General features: G+C 31.4%; 1 protein-coding gene across 1 annotated transcript; it reads right to left on the reverse strand.

The window, feature by feature from the left end:
- Positions 1 to 257: 257 nt before the first annotated feature.
- LOC136272024 (ankyrin repeat domain-containing protein 50-like) lies at positions 258 to 8065 on the reverse strand. Its single transcript, XM_066072695.1, has 6 exons — positions 7751 to 8065; positions 5619 to 5808; positions 5318 to 5428; positions 5140 to 5197; positions 4500 to 4651; positions 258 to 1600 (listed from the first exon to the last, which is right to left on the reverse strand). Exons 1-6 carry the CDS (start codon positions 7865 to 7867, stop codon positions 258 to 260), a joined length of 1971 nt encoding a protein of 656 aa, XP_065928767.1. The 5' UTR covers positions 7868 to 8065.
- Between the last annotated feature and the right edge of the window lie 15015 nt (positions 8066 to 23080).

The following is a 23080-nucleotide window of genomic DNA, read 5'->3' on the forward strand; positions in this document are numbered from 1 at the left end:
TCTATACAGGTCAACTATTTCATTTTTATAAAAAATTCTCTTTTAAAAAGCTTGTGATCATTCTGATCTAACGTACTGATGTTTTACTTTACAATGAAAAATTGTAAGGATATCACTCTAAGCAGAATAATGCAACGAGTTTAAAAAACATCTATATTTTTAAAACAGTCAATCGAAGCATGAGCGACCGATATCTTAAATTGCCAATCTTTTATTCAATTTCATTTATTTATTTTGCAAAGGTTTTTTTTTATGTTTTAAAAACTAATTTGTTCCATTAAAAGTTGGACAATGTCGTCATGTCCTTTTTGAAAAGCTATTTTGATTGGATCAGGTTTTGTCTGCATGCAAATCTTCATATCTACACCAAAGTCGAGCAATAGTTTAACAATACTATAATGTCCGTTTTGACAAGCTATATGAAGAGGTGATACATCCAGTCGTACACCTGACTGAGTATCAGCTCCTGCGTTCAGTAAAAGCTGAGCACAACTGATGTGACCTTCTTGACAAGCCATGAAGAGAGGACTTCTTCCGTCTTTCATGCATACATTTACATCTTGTTGCTTACTCAATAGAAGTTGTACAATGCTAAAATGTCCATTTTGACAGGCAACAGAGAGAGGACCTGCCCCATTTGTATTGCATAAATTGACATCAGCTTCATTTTCAATCAAAAGCTTTACGATACCATCATGTCCAGTGCGACTAGCTACATAAAGTGGACTTATGTTGTTTACTCTACATAAATTAACATTTGCTCCATTATCAAGCAAAATCTTAACAATGCTTTCAAATCCGTTTTGAGACCCAATAAGAAGAGGACTTTCTGCGTAATTGTTACACATATCTATGTCCACATTTTTGCTCAAAAGAAGTTCAACAATATTGCTATGTCCATTTTTGCACGCAAAATGCAATGGATAATCTCCATTTTCATTGCAGAATTGGACATCGGCACCACAATTTAGTAACTTTTGAGCAGTGCCACCAAATCCGTGTTCACAAGCAATGCCGAGAAGTGTTGACCCGTTTATGCTACAGCCATTTATATCAACACCATTATCCATCAAAAACTTTATAACTCTGTCAAATTTGTCGGGACCAGATGAATCAGGATAATTTGAAGAGGTCCCCTTAGTTATTCTGAAATGAGTGCTATTTTTCAAAATATAGCATACAACTTTGTCGATCTGTTTTTTACCAACTTTGCAGAAATAGTTCGTTTGGTTTTCATTGCATTTAATCTTTGGTGTACTCTTTGTTAGACAATCTTGAAAAGATTCAATCTGCAAATTAAAACAAGCTACAAAAAGAGGACTTGGTTCCAACTCTTCGGTTAAATCACAATTGATTTCTTTGTCTAAATGTAACGCATAGCAATTCTTTTCTCTGAAACACGCAATGCAAATGCCACCTGTATTTTCTTGTTCGTTGTAATTAAGTTTCAAAGCATTGCCGACTGGTAACTTCACAAAACTGTTTTGTCTTATTTCAATTATTGTCGAGGATTGTTGTATTTTATTATTTGTAGACAAATGATTAATAGCACGCATGTCCTGTTGGAAGTAATCTATGGATGCATCCCACTTTGTAGAAACTAAAAAATAAAAGAGAATTACTCTTTGTTTTTATGCTTTGAAAAAAAAACTAGAATTATTTTTCATTTTTAACTAAATGCTTTGAAAAAAAAAATTCCGTTGGATTATCTGTTATCCTTGCTTTTGAAACGCATAAAAAAAATAATGTTTTATTCCTAGGTTTTGTTCTATACCAATGACGTGTTTTATAATCTACTGCAATAAATTTGATTCCCTGCAATGATCTTAATACTTGATTGTAATATAAAAAAAACTGCTTAGTTTAACTGTAAACTTATCTTACGCGTAAATAAAATAGTCTTATAAGCAATTTTTGTTACTGGAAGCAAACATTGTATCCTATATGTCTCACAGCCTCTCTCTTATATTACAAATATAAGGTATAAATGCAATTTGCGTTATCCAAAATTAATGTTAATAGCGAGCACTACGAACCAGTGTGCGCGGGAAGAAGAACAAGCTAAACCTACCGATTCATTAAACAACATTTTTTGTCGACGTCCCATAATGCTCTCAAATGTTTTCACCTGTGGTGCTATGCCAAAAATGGCCGACACTTAACTCGTAATTTACAGTGTCTTGAGGTTTGAAAACACGTTTTGAGTAACGCACAAACTTTGGCGAGACCAAAGAGATTTGATACATACTTCCATACTTTCGTATTGAGTCGAGATACGTAAACAAAGACAAAAAAGAAAAGTCATGGATGACGTCACAGTGCTCTCGCTCTTTATTTCCCGCGATAAATGTAGAGGTGGGTCAAACTTCTGTAATTCGTGTACTGGCTATTTCAGTATAGACTGGAATACCTGCCTTATTGACATATGATTTGTTTTTAAATTTTTTTTTGAGATTATTATTTCAATATATACTAGCAAGAGCCATACTTTACTGTCATATCGATCTATTTTTAAGCTTATTGTGCATTCATGACAGTAGGCAGGTAAGCATATGAGTAGGGAGCAAATAAACAATAGGACAGTTTGAACTAAATAAAAAGGAATAAATAGAAAAAATAAACAATTAGAAAAAAATTGCAGATATTGCATATAGTCAAACCATTAAAAAACTGTTAACGCTAACGCCCGTTTCCCGCCTACATTTTACATCCAAATATTTCGGTGTTTCTTTCAGATATTCAAAAACAATCTTATTTACTGAGATGTATCATCAAATCCTCATTGATTTATATCAAGATTAAATTAGTAGTCAAATTATTAATTTTTTAAACAAAAGTTTTGCTTACAGGGGGTTTAAATTTTTTTCATTGAAATCGGTCTCTATGAGTAAGTTAATATTATTTAGCGGCCGATATGTGCTTCAAAACTTTATAATCACATGTTTACTTTGGATATTATAGTAAAATTTGATCTTAATTCATATCTGTTAATTTTTTTTTATAAATTATTTATTTATTTTAAAAAAATCTACAAAGCAAAATTCTATTTTTGGTTTTTGGAATGTTTTTCGGTCTGTAGACATATGTTTCCCCCGTGAAACAACAAAGCCTTTGGTATAAAAATGCTAAATGACAATATATAAAACCCCTTAAAATGAATTTTTATTTCACGGAGGGGGGGGGGGGATGTTTTAAAAATCATTTCCGTTATTTTCTATTATGTAATGAGCTATTTTAACCCAATTTACAACGTTTTCTCTCTTTGTTGGACCAAATCATTCAAATTTAAAAAAAATAGACAGAAATGTTTACACTATTATAGAAAAAATACTTTAATTAGACATTGTTTTCAAAAATGACTTTAAGTTAGGCGGCAAGACATTGCTATCATTCGCAGTCGTTTGAAAGTAGGAAATTACACACCTACAAACAGGGACCGGGCTCTCTATCTCTCTCTTTCGGGGAAGGGGTAGGGGGTTGCGCTGTATGTATCATATCCATTAAAATTAGTTCCTTTGGCAGACTCTCAAAAATTCTTTGACGTTCGTTGATACCTAAACAAGTTGCCGTCCTTTAAAAAAAGGACTGCAATACGTGGACCATTTGTATGTGTTTCCAACGAAAACGTGAAAGCTTTAAATTTGTACGTGGTATTATGTATTTGTGACTTTTAATCTCAGAATTTAAAGGGTTCATACTTTTAAAGTTATTATGATCTATATTAATGAAGATTGCATGTATAGTATCAGGCATTCGGCGAATTCTACTATTTGCGCACACATTACGCTTCGCGCTGCTTTGTTAACTATGCAGTGACAGCTTTGTATAAATCATTTTCATATTTTGATGCATTTTTCTAGAGATTTTAACTTTTATACAGTGAAATAATTATTCAATCATCTATTATATACAGATACATAATTATTCATTCATACTTAAATGCTTAAAAAATTTAATCGGGAAGTACTCTAGCATCGCCTTCTATAAAAGTAAAGTTAAGCTATGTGTATTCAGAAAACAACAAACCATTGCAAATTATGCTTTTTGATGCATGTTGTAGTTTCGGCATAACATTACCTTATTTCATAATACGGACAGTATATATCACATGCCAATCATTTCTTTAAAAGGAATACTTTGTTTCTGTAATGTTTACCAACAACTTTACAATGACAGCGCCTTTGAACTTATAATTATCTGCGTGTGTCATGGAATCCCGATCCCGATTCAGATACACCTGTGCTAGCCTGGTTCCCTGAGCTACCCATTACGTACAGGAACCAGGCTAGCTCATGCGCAGACTGAATTTTCCCCATAGCATCCGGTTTAACCTCGCTTATATATTTTCTGCGTGGACCTCAGGGTCCACGCAATAACACTAACTAAAATTGACAATGATGCAAGGTATGTATAATTCTTTCTGCGCTCGCCACAACGGTAGCACCGCAAAACATATTAAATAAGACCAGAAACAAATAATTATAAAAGTAAAACACTACCTTTGATTTTTCGATACAGGTAGATGCCGCCAAATAAAATTGCCACAATCACATACACTAATAACGTTAGCATCCATATCAACATCAGGTGCTCCTTTTCCAGTGAGTCTCTGTCTGATATCGTGCTTGGTGTTGTCAGAGTCTCTGAAGTACTGGGTGACAGTTTGTAAAATGATTCATATATTATAGTTCACATGGGTATTTTCTTTTATTTTGTGATTTTTTTCTGATTACGCGCTGTGTTTCAACATTTAATCGTAAATACTACTTATCAAATAATATTTAACCGTAAATAATACATATTAACTATTTAGTTTATATTAGCATTTGAAAGTGAAAATAACTAGATCTGACATTTACTAATATCTAATGTCGATGAAGACATGAATGGCCGTTTAAAACAATTTATGAAATAGGCGATTTGTTCACAATATACAAAAGCATGGTTATGGTTAAGATTCTTTACATTTTTTCTAAAAAAAAATCTTCAAGAAGATAAATTTAAATTATTCATTGGCTTCTTAAAAAAAATATGTCCCCACAATGACAAATATTACGATTCGTTAAATAGGGAAAAGACTTCATGTTAATAAAAACGACTTTCAGATCGATGTATCAACAGCAATATATTTATAAATACCTGTTACAGAGAGGATCGGCGAGGAAGCATCCATTTCTAATTGACAAACAGCTCTGATCTAAAAGAGGCATGTTTTACATTTCATAATTCTAGAATATGTTATCCAGATACATGTTTTTGACTAAACGCAATTTTGTAATTATAAATAAGAGGAAATATACAGATTGTTTCTGTTTACATTTAAATATTTCATCACTAAAGTAAGACACATCTGGACACCCTTTCATGAAAGTACGACAGCTCATTGCATCCACTAGAGAATTATGTCTGTAGAGAAATAAGCACATGCCTGAAATCGGAGTAAAGAAGAAAAAAATTAAAGTGTAAATGTAGTTTATTCAATTACACAGAGCGCTTGATATCAATCAATGCATAAAATTAACTGTAATTTTAAAACTTCTTTTCAAAACATATTTTTGTTGAAAAAAATAATGTTTTCATAAACCATTTATTATATTTCTTCAATTGACTTTTTTTACCTTTCTGAATTCGTATTCGAAGATCAGTGTAACAAAACTGTAAAAGTTTTGTAAAGTCTTCATTTGGAATACAGGTGTATCCATTGGTTTTCGTACAATTTAGTGATAATGATCTCTGTCTCCACTCTGTACTGTTTCTGGGACATAAATCGGTAACATAAACTGGAAACGCATAGCCGTCCAATGGTTTCTAAGTCATATAAAACAACTAGCATAAAAACTTTATCTGTTCATGTGGGAAATGATTTTTTGTTTAGAAAGTAGTATTTTTCCTGACAAAAGTTTGACTGTCGTAATAACTGGATGCACCACTCTTTTACTAGCAATATATAGTTACCTGAATATGATGATATAAAAGAGTAATAATTTAAGCTGTGTATTCATAAATGAAGGATTTTTTTTTTACCTTGGAACGCATGCATATACCACATGTTCCTTGCTTCACTATATACTAGATTGAAAAATGTGAGTGGTTTGCTTAATCAGATTATATAATTACGTATTAGGTTTGTAACAGGCTAATTACATAAATAAATCGGGTTGATTAGTCTTATTGACGGCAGAGCAAAGCTGACCGTCTATGATAAAGCAACTCTCAGCAATCGAATGAGTAAAAAAATCCTCTAATCTATATGACGTTACAATAAACAACGTGAAGTCAAAATTAACCTAACACACATGTCAATTTTTAATCTATCGTTGGTTCAAATTATGATAAAAATAAAGGCGTGAAATGTCACAAGAAACACTACTCTTAAGTATCATTATCATTGATGACGTCCTATACCAGTTTGATAATGAAGATTATTTTCGAGAAAAAAATCGTCGCCATGCAGTGTAAACAATGCTAAAGTAAGACTTATTTGATACAGATACCCAAGGTTTAGATGGGTGTCTGTTAGGATATAATCAGTTAACACAGGCATATACATTTTGTTTTATAAGCGAGTGTTACAAGGTAAGCAGATAAACATTTATTTGGCTTGACCGGCCTTTCTTCTGTCAGTGTGTACAAAAAAGGCAAAAATGTAACACTACCCCGAATATTATAAAATTGAATTTGGCAAAAATCAAAAGTATATGACCAACAATACTTGAAAATGCTGCTGCTAGAATCCTTTGTTTAATTGTTTTGAATGAAAATTACAATGTATTTTCAATTAAATACAAAGGTTGAGTGGTTTCGGATAAAACAAAATGACAATATATATTTTATGCGATTAACAATATTATTCTAGCAGTAATACTATTAAACAAATGCTCTATTTTAAACTGTCATGTGATACCACAGCACGATAAGATCAACTTGATTTTGAAGAAGAAATATATTAGTGAGCACTATCACTTCATATTAATATGCAGCATTGTTTTCGTAAAAATAATCAGTTTTTAAAATGATCATTATATCAACGGTTATTAAACTCGGAGTTGCCTTAACCTACCTGTGTGATTATCTATGTAGAACAGTGTTTAAAGTACGGCTTTGAGAAAAATATGCAAGAGACATGTTATAAAATGTTAGAAAAATTTTCCACAGTAAACCAAATCATAAAAAAATGCTCATACGCAAAGATAGGCTATGGTTTAAATACATTGAAAGTTATAAGAGGTTCCGAGATATGACAAAATAAAACAAAGAAATCGTGGTGTTTATCTGAATAATCAAACCCAGTTGATTTCACGATTCAAGAGACAAATTTTAGAAGTATGCAAAAAATTACATCTGACCGAGCCAGATATTTTAAAGAAACAAAAAAGCCAGGGATGTATAGGTTGAAGCAGCAATTTCACAGATATTATTCAACTGTCAATCAATTAATTCAAAAATCAATCCAAGAGCTTGGAATTAAACAAGAAAAATTTAAAAAAAAAAAAACAAGCTAAATACATTTTTTTAATGTAATAATGTTCTGTAAGTCAGTAAATTATCCACTGGAAAAAAGATGCTGCGAGATGCTATAATGGTATAAAAATTTGCCGCGCTAGAGCGGTAAATTATGCTATGTCATTTTGAGGGACCATCTTTTTGAGATTGCAAACTGAATAAATGAATATACAAAAGTACTTAAATATAGTTTTGTTTGTCGTTTTTATCTAAACCCTTATTTCAGTAGTAAAAGATTAATACTTACTAATTGAAAAGGTTGGATCACTGAGTACACCAATGGACTAAACATTATTAAAAACAGTCGACTTGCTTCTGCCATGTTCACTTGTACAAAAAGGTATCTTAAATCAGTTCTATACATGTACTGCGTAACGATTATCTGTTTTTGTTGTAAGTTTTATTTGCTTTGTACACTAATACGATAAGCGGTATCGCAATGTTAACGTCCCAAACAAAAATGTTTTATCTGTACTATTGTATATCTGGTAATTTTCGCGATTATATAATTTTCGTTTTTCTGCAATTTCTGTCAAATCGAAAGTAAAGTGAATACGCGGAAATTATATTCTATATTATTTTCTATAAGAAACTTTTAAAATTGCAAATATTGAACGACGCAGATGCTACATATTTCCCCAAGTTTAGCATATTTTGTGACACGCGAAAAAAACCCGGATACACGGTATTTTGATTTCTCTTTCTTTTGTCTATATTTAATCACCTCCCTTAACATTATGCTTTTATCTGAGCTCAAATAGAAAACACATGTGACTTTTTCGTCATCTTATTTCAGTGACTATTTATTTTTATAAAAGAGGTCTACATTAGCAACAGTGCATACATTTAAAAAAATCAAAGTACTGAAGAACTGACGGGAGTTGATTTTGTCGATGTTTATTCTAAAATCAATGATATGTTATTCTGCATGACAAATACATGTAGTTTCTAATTTGAATCACGCAAATTTTTATAATATGAATTTTTGGACTTTTTCGACAAGAATGTCGAGAGACCCACATATGAATCACGTTAAATAGTATTTAAAGATAAAATTAAATCAATCAAATTATGTATCAGTAATATAAATATTTCTCGATATTTGTATGGATCCAATATTAAACTCTAGTCTCGTTCAACCAAACGCTCGGCTGACACCGTAAATATCCGACAAGGATTTACGGAGACAGCCGATCGCCGAGTTGAACTAGACTCTATTGAACTCTGGCGTAGAAATACATACGACTACAAAAACTATTTAAATTGTTCGTACCATTTAAAATCTGACTATTTTTAAGATATTTATACATACGTTTTCTTGAAAAACAATGCTTTAGCATACATTACATCGAATTTATCAATTATTTTCAAGAGCTAAGACTTGTCAGCAGCAATGATTTGTGCTGAGGTCCAAACACTGTTTCACTTTTGGTTTGTCTGAGTAACTGCATAGGAGAGTAGTTATTGATTAAAATCAACTCCCAAAAACTAGATGCTTTTTCTAAATGGGAAACTTTTAAACTCAAAGTACGCGACTTCTCAATAAACTTCGCAAAAAAGTCATCAAACAATATAAAATCAAAAATACAAAATTTGGAAAAGAAAATCGATGAAATAGAAACTCTACCAAGTGAAAAGATTAATATGAAAGAAAAACGTGATCTTGAATCAGAACTTGATAAACTACAAAACGAAATTGCAAAAGGCGCGCAAATAAGATCAAAAGAGAGATGGATAAATGAAGGTGAAAAAAATACAAGCTATTTCCTAGGACTAGAAAAGAAAAATCAAACTAACAATACCATTAAAGAATTAAAAGATGTAAATAACAAAATAATCAATACAAACTCAGAAATTATTAAAGAAATATGCAATTTTTACGAAAATCTGTACACGACGAAATCTATCGATTGCAATAAAATCTCTAATTATATTAATGACATTAAATGTCCAACCCTTAATGAACAAGATAAGCTAATATGTGATGCTTTACCAACTTTAGACGAGTGCAAAGAAGCGGTGTTTAATATGAAAAACAACAAATCCCCTGGTTTAGACGGACTGCCCTGTGAATTTTATAAATGTTTTTGGGAATATATTTCACCAATATTTTTTGATTTACTCATAAGTGTATATGAAAAAAAAGAGCTAAGTTATACTCAACGATTAGCACTAATCACAGTTCTATTTAAAAGTGGCGACAGAAAAAGTCTAAAAAACTATAGACCTTTAAGTTTAACTAATACTGATTACAAAATTATAGCATTCATATTTGCTAGACGATTACAAAAGGTTATTAATAAATTAATCGGAAACGAGCAATCGGCTTACATTAAGGGTCGTTATATTGGCGTTAATGCGAGATTAATATTGGACATATATGAATATTGTACAGAAAATAATAATGATGGGATTTTATTATTTCTAGACTTTGAAAAAGCTTTCGACTCTGTTGAGTGGAATTTTCTCTTTAATGTCTTAAAAAAATTTAACTTTGGGGATAATTTCATAAACTGGGTTAAGATTTTGTATACAAATCCAGTCTTTAAAGTAAAAAATAATGGATGGATATCCAAGTCATGTAAAATGTCAAGAGGAATAAGACAGGGATGTCCAATTTCAGCAATGCTTTACATTTTTATAGCAGAAATTTTAGCTTTAAAATTAAAAAACAATAATACAATAAATGGTTTTCAATTTAGCGATACGCATAAAGAGATTAAATATTTGCAATATGCAGACGATAAAACTCTTACTTTAAAAAACACCTCATCTCTAAAAAAGGCATTACAGACTGTTGAACTATTTTGCTGCCATGCAGGATCAAAAATTAATTTGAATAAATCCCAATGTATACTCATGGGCAATTTAAAAGATAAACATGAAATTATAGAAGGAGTAAAAGTAACAAACAGTGCAGTGCGATGCTTAGGAATTCACATCGGTCATGATAAAAATAAATGTAATGAGTTGAATTGGATGAAAACTTACAACGACATGGAAAAACTGTTTGAGTCATGGAAAAAGAGAAAACTAACTATATTTGGCAAATCGTGTGTTGTTAATAATTTAGCTGTGTCAAAATTAATTTACATTGCATCTATTCTCCCACTTCCCGAAAATGATTTTATTAAGAAAGTCAATAGAGCCATTTTCAATTTTATTTGGAACAAACATGACAGAATTAAACGAAATACATTAATAGGAAAATAGAAGAAGGCGGGATCGGTGTAATAGACATAGAACTCAAGTTAAAAGCACTGAAAGCATCTTGGGTTAATAGATTATCAGAGTCATGTTTAATTAATGAGGTCATTAATGCTTATTTGAAAAGGGTCAACCTTAATTTGAACTACATATTATCAACGACTGAGAGAAATATGGAAGATTTTACAGTTATTAATCATATTCCTAAATTTTATCAAGAAATATTTTGTTGTTTTAATAGTTGTAAAAAACAAAATAACATTCTTAACATGTCAAACGTAACATTTGTACAACAACCCCTATGGAACAACGAACTATTTAAATATAAAGGCAAAACGTTGTGTTTTTTACGATGGATAAAAAGTGGTATATTATATGTAAAAGGTCTTTTCAAGAAAGATGGCAAAATGAAAACACTAAATGAATTACCTGATATTTTGTTGAAAAAAATGTAATTGGCTATGTGAATATAATATTTTACGAAACGTAATAAGACAACAATGTGTGAATTTTGATATGACATGTAGTCAATACACAAAAAATAATGTTGAGAAAAGTTATACATTTCATTTAGGATGGCATACAATAACAGACAAAAAATGTAAATTCTTTTATGAAAATTTGTTGACTACTAAGTTCCAAAAACCCATTTATAAATCTTATTATAAGAACATGTTTAACGTTCAAAAAGAAAACTGGAAAAGAATATACATTGATAAAATTAAAAACATATATGATAAGAACATAAGTGAATTTAATTACAAATTATTGAATAATATATTAAGTTGCAATTTATTTTTACATCAATGTAAGTTAAGACCAAGCAGATGTTGTGATTATTGTCAAGACACAACAGAGAACGTTGAACATCTAATTTTTGAATGTGACAATGTCAAAGAAATATGGTCAAAACTGTGTACGACTTTGCATTTAGATATTATGTGGAAACATGTAATCATAGGCTTCTATTATGAAAATAACCTCAAGGTACAATTTTTGAATAATATTATATCTTATGTTGCTTATAGAATTTACAAATTTAAGATGTTAAGTAGATTTGAAGAAAAAAATGAAACCTCTAAAAGTCTAAACGAATATGTAAAGAATTACTTAATTAGAGATATGAATTACATTACAATGTACTTAAAATCATCGAAATATTCATCAAAACTTAAATCATTAATAAATATATTGTGATTACTATTGTATACCCTAGACACTTAGGGTCTGCCTATGTGTATATATGCTACACCCGGGGACCATATGATGGACTGTATGTAGATGTGTTTGTCCTCCGGGTTAGCCAGGGTATTACATGTACATTAACTTAATATATTTCTACCTTTTACTATGATAGCTTACTATGTACCAGTTTTTTCATATTTGTGTACACAATTTTTGTGTGTGTGTGCACATGTATATTAGACGCAAGTATTGTGAGTCATAGTTATGCATATCTATAGATTATCGACGTACATGTATTTGTAGCATTTATATGAAAAATTAAGGAATTATACAAGATGTCTGTACGCTTATAATTGAAATTTTTGAAGTTTTTGTATATTTGTTTACTCTTGTGAATAATGTTGATAATAAAAAAAAAATAAAAAATAAAAAATAAACTCCCAAAAACGAACCATGCTAACTTTAAAAACCACGAGTAAACATTTAACAGTGTACACTCGTTGTTATGTGATAATGCAGAAAATAACAAACTAAAATGATTAGTTTGATTTTGTTTATATAACCAAACATTTGAATATTGATTGTTGTTTAAATTTGCTTAAATGCAGAAGGGAAAAAAGGAAAGAGACAGACAGACAATTGTACAAATGTAAACACTGTTCGTACAAACGTATCTTATTCAGTACCCAAACTAACTACACTACTGATTTTAAATTGGTACTTAAAAAATCTTTTATTTTATAGACAGCATTTTCTCGCACAAACAATTATGTTGATATTGCAAAGTTTTTAGACAATATAATCTTGTGTAAACAAATAATTCATTCTATTTGTTTTCAACATCATAAGTTAGGTTTTTTTATCTCGTTATTAAAACTTCGATAAGATAATGTAGTGAATAAATGTTTTGAGATACTCATCTGTCCATCTGTACATGTACGAGGGTCAATCAAAAAATACGAAGACAATGCGGCTGTCTATCATATATTTTTCATGAAAGTCATACTTAACAGATTAATCTGTGCACCAACACTTATGTTACTGATATGCGAAGTTTTAGTCCATTTGATGAAACGGTATTTTTGTAACCCCTTTTTAAAAACAACATGTTTTGTCACCACGGCGCACGGTAACGTTCAAAACATGACGTCAAAATTAAACACGCACAGTTTATAGATATACCCCATCAATATATCACGCTTAGTCTCTTGTGCCTCTCTTCTTACAATTTAAAATGGCACTGAACCACTTAACATCTTATTTGCACACATTTTCTCGAGAATCATAAGTTAGTTCTTCAAAGTTTTCATTTTCTAACCGTGTATCTCTTAGTTTACAATAAGGATAACCCTGAACGTCGGTTGACGTTACTTCTTTTATGACCAAATATTTACATATAGTCTACTCTCTTTCGGACTGTTTTGTATTCAAACAACAATGACCACAATCCCCACAAAATTTATTACAGTTAAACACAAACTTGCAAATATTTGTTGACTTATTTTTTGCACCATTGAGCATTTTCACAGCTTGTATCGGCTTTTTCCTGAGTTAAATCCATTTTATTTGTACTTCTCGTTGCGCCGTGACGTCAGGCGACGTCGATGTTTTTAGTCAATTCTAAAGAGGACTATCTGACTTAAGTTACTAATATCTGTTCGACAAAACAATATATCCCGTCATTATTTAGTACAGAGAATACCATGATTATACTAAATTTGAAGTTTCAATATAATTTGGTTTTAAGCCAAATTTATTGAGATAATACTTTCAACATTATATGGTTTATTGTTGACATAACACAAATTTTGACCGTGCGCCGTGACCTCATTTTTGCAGGATTAAATTCTAAATAATTCTTAAAAATAAAGAAATTTATTAACTTTTTTTCTTGCAAATTGTCTGAAACTATTGCTAAATTATGTCTACCAAATTAAGTAATTATATGACGTTAAATACCATAGCTATGACAAAAGTCTTCGTATTTTTTGATTGACCCTCGTATATTGTAAATACAAAACATGCTATCAATAAGTATTTATTTAAATCAAAAAGACATACAACAGAAGTGTTGACGACCAAACGACCAAAATATTATCCTATCAACTTGTTCTTCATAGCAGATTATTATGTCTGGGTTGCCTCTTGACGATACCTGATGACTTCTCGTGTTATGATTAAGAGCAATACAAGTGATATAATAGAACCTGTTGGAATTGTTATCTGTCGTACAACTGTGACAATAGTTTCATGTAATTTATTCGTGGCATCTCCTCCCTTTGTTTCTACCAACACCGTCGTTTCTTCTATTAAAATAAATAAGTTAGATTAAAACAATTGAAGGGACATGGTCACGATTTTGGTCAACTTATATTGTTCTGTTATTATTATTTACAATGCTTTAGGAATTCATTTCTAATTATCTATTTGAATTTGAGAGTCAGTCTTTAAGGTTTAAGCAAGATACGGGGCTCACAAATATGTGTCATGCAAACAAGGTTCGTGCCCTGTTTTTGTTTACATAGGTTCAATATACCAATACAAAATCTTTTTCAAGCTGATTTTTCTATCTTCTTATTCATTTTAAGCATAGATAAACAGTTCTCTAACGTTTCACATATTCAACACTCAAAATGTAAACAAAAGCTTTGTTTACAATGCAAAGACTTGTATGCTTTTTCACTGTTACTCAACATATGACTCAAATTATGGTTGCCTATTAAGAATGCCCCACTGAAGCATTGTAAACATTAAAATCGGAAAAATAATAAATCGTGACCCATTTAGTATTTAACCAATCGGTGGCAAGTATTACGTTTTGAGAAATTAAACTTTTGAAAAATGAATATACACATACGACATGCGAAATATAACTGTTAACCGTTTAAACTTACTCATTTATAATCACCTGTTCACAAAATGTAAAATGCGCAGTTTTTTTTTAAAAAGGGAAATGAACTACTGAATACACTCTGGTAAAGTATAAGCAAAATGCACCAACCCAAAAATGCAATATTGTATGACATTTTTAGCATCATCATTATTCTTACTTAAGGTAATCACATTATAAATAACCATATAACAACGCAAGCTAATACAATTACAACTGATGTAGTGTACGTAATATGACATAAACTACATATTGTTTGTGAATGGACCACTTACCTTGGTGGTTATATTGTTTCATACCTAAACAATATACATTGTTATACTTTCATGTTAAATACTGAAATCTGATTGGTTAAGACGCAGTTAATAATATTTACTATTACCCTCAGCGTTAGCAACGCACTTGGCAACGGGTAACATTAAAAAATGTTACATGCGCGAAAATTATGCGCGTACGGTTCGCTGTAGAATTCACGTTATTCCTATATAAAAGCAGTAAAATTTTCTTAAAAATTTAAAAAAAGTATAACAAAATAAATAGTGCCTGTTTGGGAGGATAACAGTTGAAATTGACACCTCTCGAAAACCATTGTCAACCTCCACTTCGCGTCGGTTGACAATGGTTTTCTCGGGGTGTCAATTTCAACTGTTACCCTCCCAAACAGGCACTATTTATATAATGGTATTCCATTGGAGGTGGGAATCAACAATTTTAGAAATGTTACGCCATAATATAGGTATATTATCATACTGTAAAAGCTATTGAAATCATGGTAGCTTCAAATATGCTTTGTCTTAAGGTCACTGTCACATATCATCATAAGACATTTGTTTGTGAAAATAGCTAAACTAAAGAAATTGTTGAACATTTCACTTAATATTTAGTACACTTGTATTTCAATAGCACGTATAATATTTTTCGTAAGAAAAAAAGTTTAAAATTGACGTACAAAATAAGAACTATACGCGACAAGGTTTAATCCCCCCCCCCTTCTTTTATAATTTAGAGAAAATAATCATGTCTTAATGATATTTTGATGAAACATAAAACGGAACATGCTAGTTAAAGAAGTTTAAAAGTTGTTTAACATCAATTATTCCTCGTTCCTGTATGACTTCACGTAAGTGGGCCATTTCCTGCATTTTCTTAAAAGCATGAACATTTCACCAGTTTTTCTTTATATTCAATAGTAGGAGGTATATATAATGCAACGTTGCTCTAAAATCATTTTTACCAATAGTATTGTTTATATCAATTTGCATATCATATTAAAAAATGGTGTTGGGACAAACGTGCGCTCGATGTTTCCTTTTTTTTTAATTGGTAGGAAATTCCCCATTTTTTGGCCAAAATACCTTCCTTTTTTGAAATGAGTTCATCATTAACATCTTGTATTTCTATTATGACTTCGAATAGACAATTTATATTTAAAAACTTGAATTATACATGTATACATGTCAACATATCTTTTAGCAAATTTCTTTTCATTGATGCTCAATTCATAATTTGACATTTTTTGGCATAAAAACTTAAGCTTTTTATCCCGCACATAGTTCCTTGAAATATATTCAATTGGGCCCATTTTAGATCAACAAATAGAGTACTGGATTTGTAGACACTGGCTCAAATGTATTCGTAAATGTAGCCAATGGCCTACAAATTACTAGATATTGATTAAAGTTAGTTTGCACATACAAATATTGTTTGTGCAGTGCTAATCATAGACAGAAGTTTCAGAAAGGCCATAGAGAATTCAGGGAAAAAAACCCACTAAGTTCGAATTTCTTTTGCCATAAACAAATCTGTAAATATTCTTCATCTAGGCTCTCTTTAAAGATTAAATTATGGATAATTCATGGACATTAAAAACTACATGTTAAACACTTTTCGTTATTTGAATCCATGGCGTATATAGTGATGATCTAACCGACTAATTGATGAACACATTACATACACACTATCGGCTATTTACAGTTGTTTGTTTTTTGTATAATATGAGTCTAAAAATTGTATTCATATTAATGACGAATTCAACACTTTCTCCAGCAACGTTTTTCTCTCGCTTCGAGTTGACATTCGGAACTATCGGGGTTTTTCATTTGAAATGCACTGAGTTAGAGTTATCTCCCGTATTTCCTTTAAAGAAATATATATGACAAATTTTCAATGAAAATTTGCACGTATTTGTAAATTTGTTTTTGAGTTTATCCATGCAAATGTGATATTGTGGAAACAAAAACTAAAGAGCCTCCTGTGATTTAGCGTTAATGTAATGCGCATGCACAAGATTGTAAAATTCGAAAATTCCATATGATTTCCGGATTTTAAAAAGAATTTTTTTTTTAATTATCAATTAGCCAAGCTTGATTGAGAAAAAAAAATGGTAATCTTCAAGTGCCAATAATGTTTAAAATATATAAAACAATTGACAGTACTCTTCCGATTTCTCGGTATTAAAGCGTTTGCGGCCACATAAAGATACCTTAAATTTCCATTGTCATATAACACTAGATACCCCTTTGTTCAGATATGAGTAACAGATTGAAGTTTCTCATGAGGTCGTTGAACCTATTTTAAATGGGTTTTTGTTTTGTTTTGTTTTTGTTTACATTGAAGTAGTTTAAAATGTTGACTTTTGTTGCATTTTATTCTATGTATAATAGAAATGAAATGTAAATGCAAGTTGTAAACCTTAATTTAATTTACAAAATTTTCTTCATGATATACATGTAAATATAATAATTGTTAAGAATCTTTTCATTGAAATATCCGTGAAACCCATGTATGACTTTCGGACATCGTTCAAACATTTTAGAAACTATAGTTTACCATGAAACAGATATGTTCATAAACATTAGATATAAGAATAAGATGAATCACAACTATTGTAAACTTTAAACATACCATTGATCATACCTTTGGAACAGATAACTTTGGGATAAAATTTGCAAATAAATTAATTTATAAGCAATGAACAGATTGTGTTTTATGTCAATCGAAATAAATGGTATATGTATAAAATGGTGAAGTTGAAGGGGAAATTCCCCTCCTAAATTAGTTTAGCAAAACAATCTCTTATCTGAAAGGGTTGTTTGGGAAGGAGGGGTGATCAAGACTAAAGTAAATCTTGACCTAAAGAACAGAATTTAGAGATATGATATATTGTCCATTAAGCTAAAGCCAAAGTAACTAAAGCCACGTACATAAATATATCATTGATTTCAAAATATATATAATTATGTTTGCTATTTCAGGCTTGTTTATCTAAAGTGATCGTAGGTTTTAATTTTTTTTTTTAATTTTACAGTGATTATTAATCAGGTAAAATTAAATATAGCTTACGGACATCGTATCAAACGTGATGATATACCAATAATGTGAGCTATACCTGCATTGCAGGCCTTTTTGTTTCTAGTTTATTGGCAAAATGTCTTAATTGATAAGTAGAGGTATATCTTTGTTTAGAAGACAGCGTCTCTTTTTTTTTTTTTTATAGAAAATACGATTCATAAACCCAATAGAATACTTTGAAACGGAAGATATCGAACACGTTTAAATAAAGTAATAATACAAATAATGCCTCGTTTGTTTCTTTCGCATCAAACCCGATAACGAACTCAAACAATAATATATACTGAAATGTAAAAAAAATCAATATATTTTGTCAAAAATATGTCGATAAGACGCTACAACTTGTTTTGTTGTTTGACATTCTGAAACTGTCCAGGAAGTCATATAATTCCCCAAACGCATACAGAAAAAAGGGGGCGGGGGTATTGAAGTAGAACAGACTTACAAACGGACCGACAGTCACCCAGAAAGACGGATTGACGGACCACAAAAAAGCCGGTAGGTGACTTATAATGTATTATTCAAAGCATTTTGATATGTACGAGTAGTGTAAGAATATGTGTGATAATAATTCTTAAAACCTGTGATTTGCAATTGATTTGTTCGCTGATGCTTACATTAAAACATTTTTTTTAAAAGGCACACAAAACAAGTTCCAGTCTTAGTCAGTGTTTAAAAACAGAAGAATACGAATGATCAGTGAAATAAGTAAAATTGTTGAACTATGTTGTTATGTATGTTAAATCTATGTTGTACCTCTTGAACTGGTGGCCGAATAGCAACCGTAAATGTGGTGACACGGAACACACTCGCATCTGAATGCACACTTCAGACCATACGATGGTGTTTCACACATTTCAGAGCAGTTGAACCCAAAATACCCGTCCGGACAATCTGGAGATAGCAAGATAAGTATTTACTAGAATAAAACTCGGTTCCTTTCTGCTCTCTGCTTTACATTAAAAAAAAGTAACTATGGTGTTGATAGACACATTGCATGTTTTTATCAACGCACTCTCAGAGAATGAATAACTTAAATAGTTGTTGAAAAAAGTAATACTCTAACGAAGAACATTAAATTGAGTCAAATGTTTTACTCTATCAAATTATTTTGAATCTACGTGCGTTACCTTTGCATCGGTTTCCATCTCTGTAGAAATTATAGCAACAAGGCGCCGTGTTGTCCTCCAAAATTCTGAAATTAAAAACAAAGAAAAAACTAGAGCAGAGCTCGTGGCAAAGCCCCGAGTAGGTCTTCCGTTGTTGCTGCGAGTTGAAAATATATGTTATATGGTGTCAAACGATTATAATGACTATATTTTCTGTTCTGCTTTTGTTATAAAAACGTGTTGTGATTGAAAGCCTGTATATAAAACGTGTTTTGAAAAAAGAAAGGAAGAAAATATTTTAGGAAAACTATTTGTCGAGCAGAGTTTATGTAATCGTTTCAAACATTCTTTAAAAAATGAGATGTTTAATGGCTAGTTAAATTTTCAAAGGGTAGCAAGCATTGTTATAAACAGTATGTACTCGTGATTCATGTCAGGAATTGTATTTCTTTTTTAAACTAAACGTGCCTACAAAACACGTAAACTTTTCACAAAGATAACTTCCATATTAAAATATTTCTAAATTTTTGAAGACTATGTGCAAGTTTAGAATTGCGTGCTGACAAAATTTACAGACCCTAAAACGTACTACTACACCAAAAAAGCATGCGGCCTACGTGCGAGAAACGTTTCGTGTAAACCTTTTAGAGTTTCGTGTAAACCGTTTAGCGTTTCGGGCAAAGCGTGCGAGAACCGTGTGAAACGTTCATCAGATTTCATTCGGAACTCCCTGACAAGTTAATTGTTTCAAAATGGCGCCCGTGTTTTACATTACTTTAACAAAATTGAACGAATTTTTAACAAACAAAAGAAAGGTATATGTATTAAAAGACGACTAGTTACAGAGTACATGTATATTTAACGTTTTCATGCGATGTTTCAGTACTGAAACAATATTAAAATTCGCTATACATAAAAAATATTAAATACAGTTAGTGAAACATGATTTCTATTGGAACAAACCTAAATCAACTTTAACTTGCACGATCATGTTTTGATAGGCATGTATTTTTATTATTTATTTACATCGATAACTCTTACTGATAACTCTTACTGAGACCATTTGGCTGTGTACAAGCAGCACACATAACCTCGGACATCGGGTGAGACCTGCACCTGGCTGAACCTGTCAATCAAACTCTGTGTATTTGTTTTCATTGGATGGTCAGGCGTCTCTCTTTTGTCAAAAGCCAATGGAAAATTAATGACTTCAAGGTAATCGGAATCAGTATTTGATGAAGCACACAATTTAAATGATAGAAAATTTATTAATTATTTGAACAAAATTAAATGTAAACATAGAAAGGAAATAAAAAAATTAATTATTATGGGAATCTACACGCATGATACTCAATTCAAATAAATTATATTATGATTTTATTATTTTATGTAGTAAAATCACCCTTCCAACTGTTACTCAATTACATAACAATTGATGACCTGGGGCTATAAATGTTCTGAGCTGTGTGCGCTGAAGCGACACAAGATTCTCGGTCGCATGCGGCAATTAAATTAACACAGACTGGCCGAATAAACAAAGGGGTGGGAAAGTGAAACAAAATGTTACACATAAGAAGAAACCACCAAAAATGATTTTCGACAGATCTTGCCATCTTTTCTCCAATTCAAAAAAAAAAATCCAGCGCGAGCACCTGTCAGCGGGGTGGGTGGAGCTGGGGGGGGGGGGGGGGGGGGGCAGCAATGAGTTCGTTTCCACAATGAAACTACAGAAGTGATTAATATGTGACCGATAGAACCTAATCTAAAGTTGTTTAAACTCATGTGAATATTTTTTAAAATAATCATCGAATGCCTCAATTCAGGGCATTCCTTTATCGTGCTAGCACCTACCGCAAACATGGAACTTTGATTATAATTTGATTTCATTTTTAAACTATCTTGAACGCTATCGTATATATCAATGCTTAATCAACTGTACAAGTAAAATAAATTTATCTTTTCATCTTAAACCAATATAATAGTTGAAAACATAATAAAATATAGTTGTGTCCGTGCAAAATATGAAACATAAACGCGTCATAAGGAACATGTACAAAAACACGAACCGACCGCGGATCACTTATCCACTCGCGCCGGATCTCCTCAGCCATGTGCGAGGGATGATCATCATTTAAAGGTTTAATATTTGAGGGGGGTTGTTGATTTAAAACATTAATTGTACAGTTTTTAAAGTACTTTACCTAAACAAACCAACCAGTTGTCTAACGATTTTTCCGATTTGGAGTAATATCGTTCGTTAATATTCATTTACACTCAAATATTTAATTAAATATATATACAAGTAGGACAAACTTTTATAACATAAAATTAAAACAGTTCTTGTATATACGGCTATATTAACTCAAACACGTTCATATGCATGTAAGTGTAAGTCGCGGTGTGCGAATCTTGTGTATTAAATAACCGCTTACCGCTAAGTAATGCAGCCGTGGCTGATCTCCTCGGCCGTGGGCGAAGAATAGATTACGTAAAGGTACAACGCACAGAAATGCACATCTCAGAACCAAGGAAGATTTGAAAAGTTTGCAGTATAATGACCTTACTCTATCAAATAGAAGTTATATATTTTAAACTTAAACCCCACAATTGATCTATGTCTATTATTGCTTTAGAGAATGACATTGCTTTTATTAATTAAATGAACTATTTCTTACTTGACATCCAATCGTTTAATCCACAAAAGATTTTGTGTAATAAAAACTAAAACAATTCTTGAGTTCGCGGCTAAATAAACTCATATATGAGAGACGCAATTCTCGTGTATTAGATAACCGCTGACCGCTAGGTAGTCCGGCCGCGAGCATGGTAACCGATTTTCTCGGCCGAGGGCAAGGGAGAGCTTACATAATGGTACACACACATGCAGCTCTGATTCAAAGTAGATTTTAAATGCATGGAGTTAATAACTAAAATATAATGCATAGAGTTTTTTAATTCCATATTTTGTGGTTTACTAGAAAAGAAAAAGAATGTTTTGTTTTCCAATTGCCGTTTTTAATGATTGTGCACTATAAGAACTTAACAACAATGACTTTAACTCCTAAAGGAAAAGCTTATACTCCAACAACAAAAAAATTCTTATGAATTAATGCCTCCTGTATAAACCAGCATACTTTCTGCGGCAACTTTATGCCAGTTGTACGCACAAAGACTTTCGTTAACTTGTCAAATGACAACAGGTACATGTCAACATGTAAAGCTTTTTACACTCATACTACACAAATCACTTATAAAATAACATTGTTACGACCTTTATGAGATCCCAACAAACAACTTTTCCAGCGACAGCCATATCAAAATCCTAACCGTTTTTGAGTTATTAAGCAAAAACTTTTAGGGGCAATTGGCCCTTAATTTAAGGGGCCAGCCCTTTTTTATTGGTGTTAAATGAAAGCCCTTGATATTCTGCACAACTTTTATTCAACATGTCTTAACAAAATATTTTTCGTTAAAAAGATATAAAGGAAAATATGTCTAAATTTTTGCACTTTTTGGAATCCTGTTTTTTGACCCCCTACCTTTTCCTAAATAAAAAACGTAATCTAAAAACAAAAGCTAATGTGCACCACTACAATGTCTCTGCTATTCAAATTCGTTGGATTCCCATTCCCTGCTATCATAGTCTCGGAGCCTTTGTCTGGAAACCAAAGGCCCTAAAAAATTTTAAAAGGGGAATAACTCGTTACCGGAAAGGGAATTCTAACTTTTATGAATTGAGGAAGATAGTGTTTTGTAAAGTCCATTAGCCCTGAAAATTTGAGCAAAAACCGTTCACAAATGAGCACGATATGAAGCATCAAAGTTCGCGTCTAGG

This window comes from Magallana gigas, chromosome 10 (genome assembly GCF_963853765.1).
Source record: "Magallana gigas chromosome 10, xbMagGiga1.1, whole genome shotgun sequence".
NCBI lineage: Eukaryota > Metazoa > Mollusca > Bivalvia > Ostreida > Ostreidae > Magallana > Magallana gigas.

Coding starts and splice junctions, on each gene's coding strand:
- LOC136272024 (XM_066072695.1), bottom strand. CDS start 7,867: ATGTATAGAACTGATTTAAGATACCTTTTTGTACAAGTGAACATGGCA. Junction 5,429..5,618: donor TCGAATACGAATTCAGAAAG/GTAAAAAAAGTC, acceptor CTCCGATTTCAG/GCATGTGCTTATTTCTCTAC. Junction 4,652..5,139: donor GCCGATCCTCTCTGTAACAG/GTATTTATAAAT, acceptor ACTGTCACCCAG/TACTTCAGAGACTCTGACAA.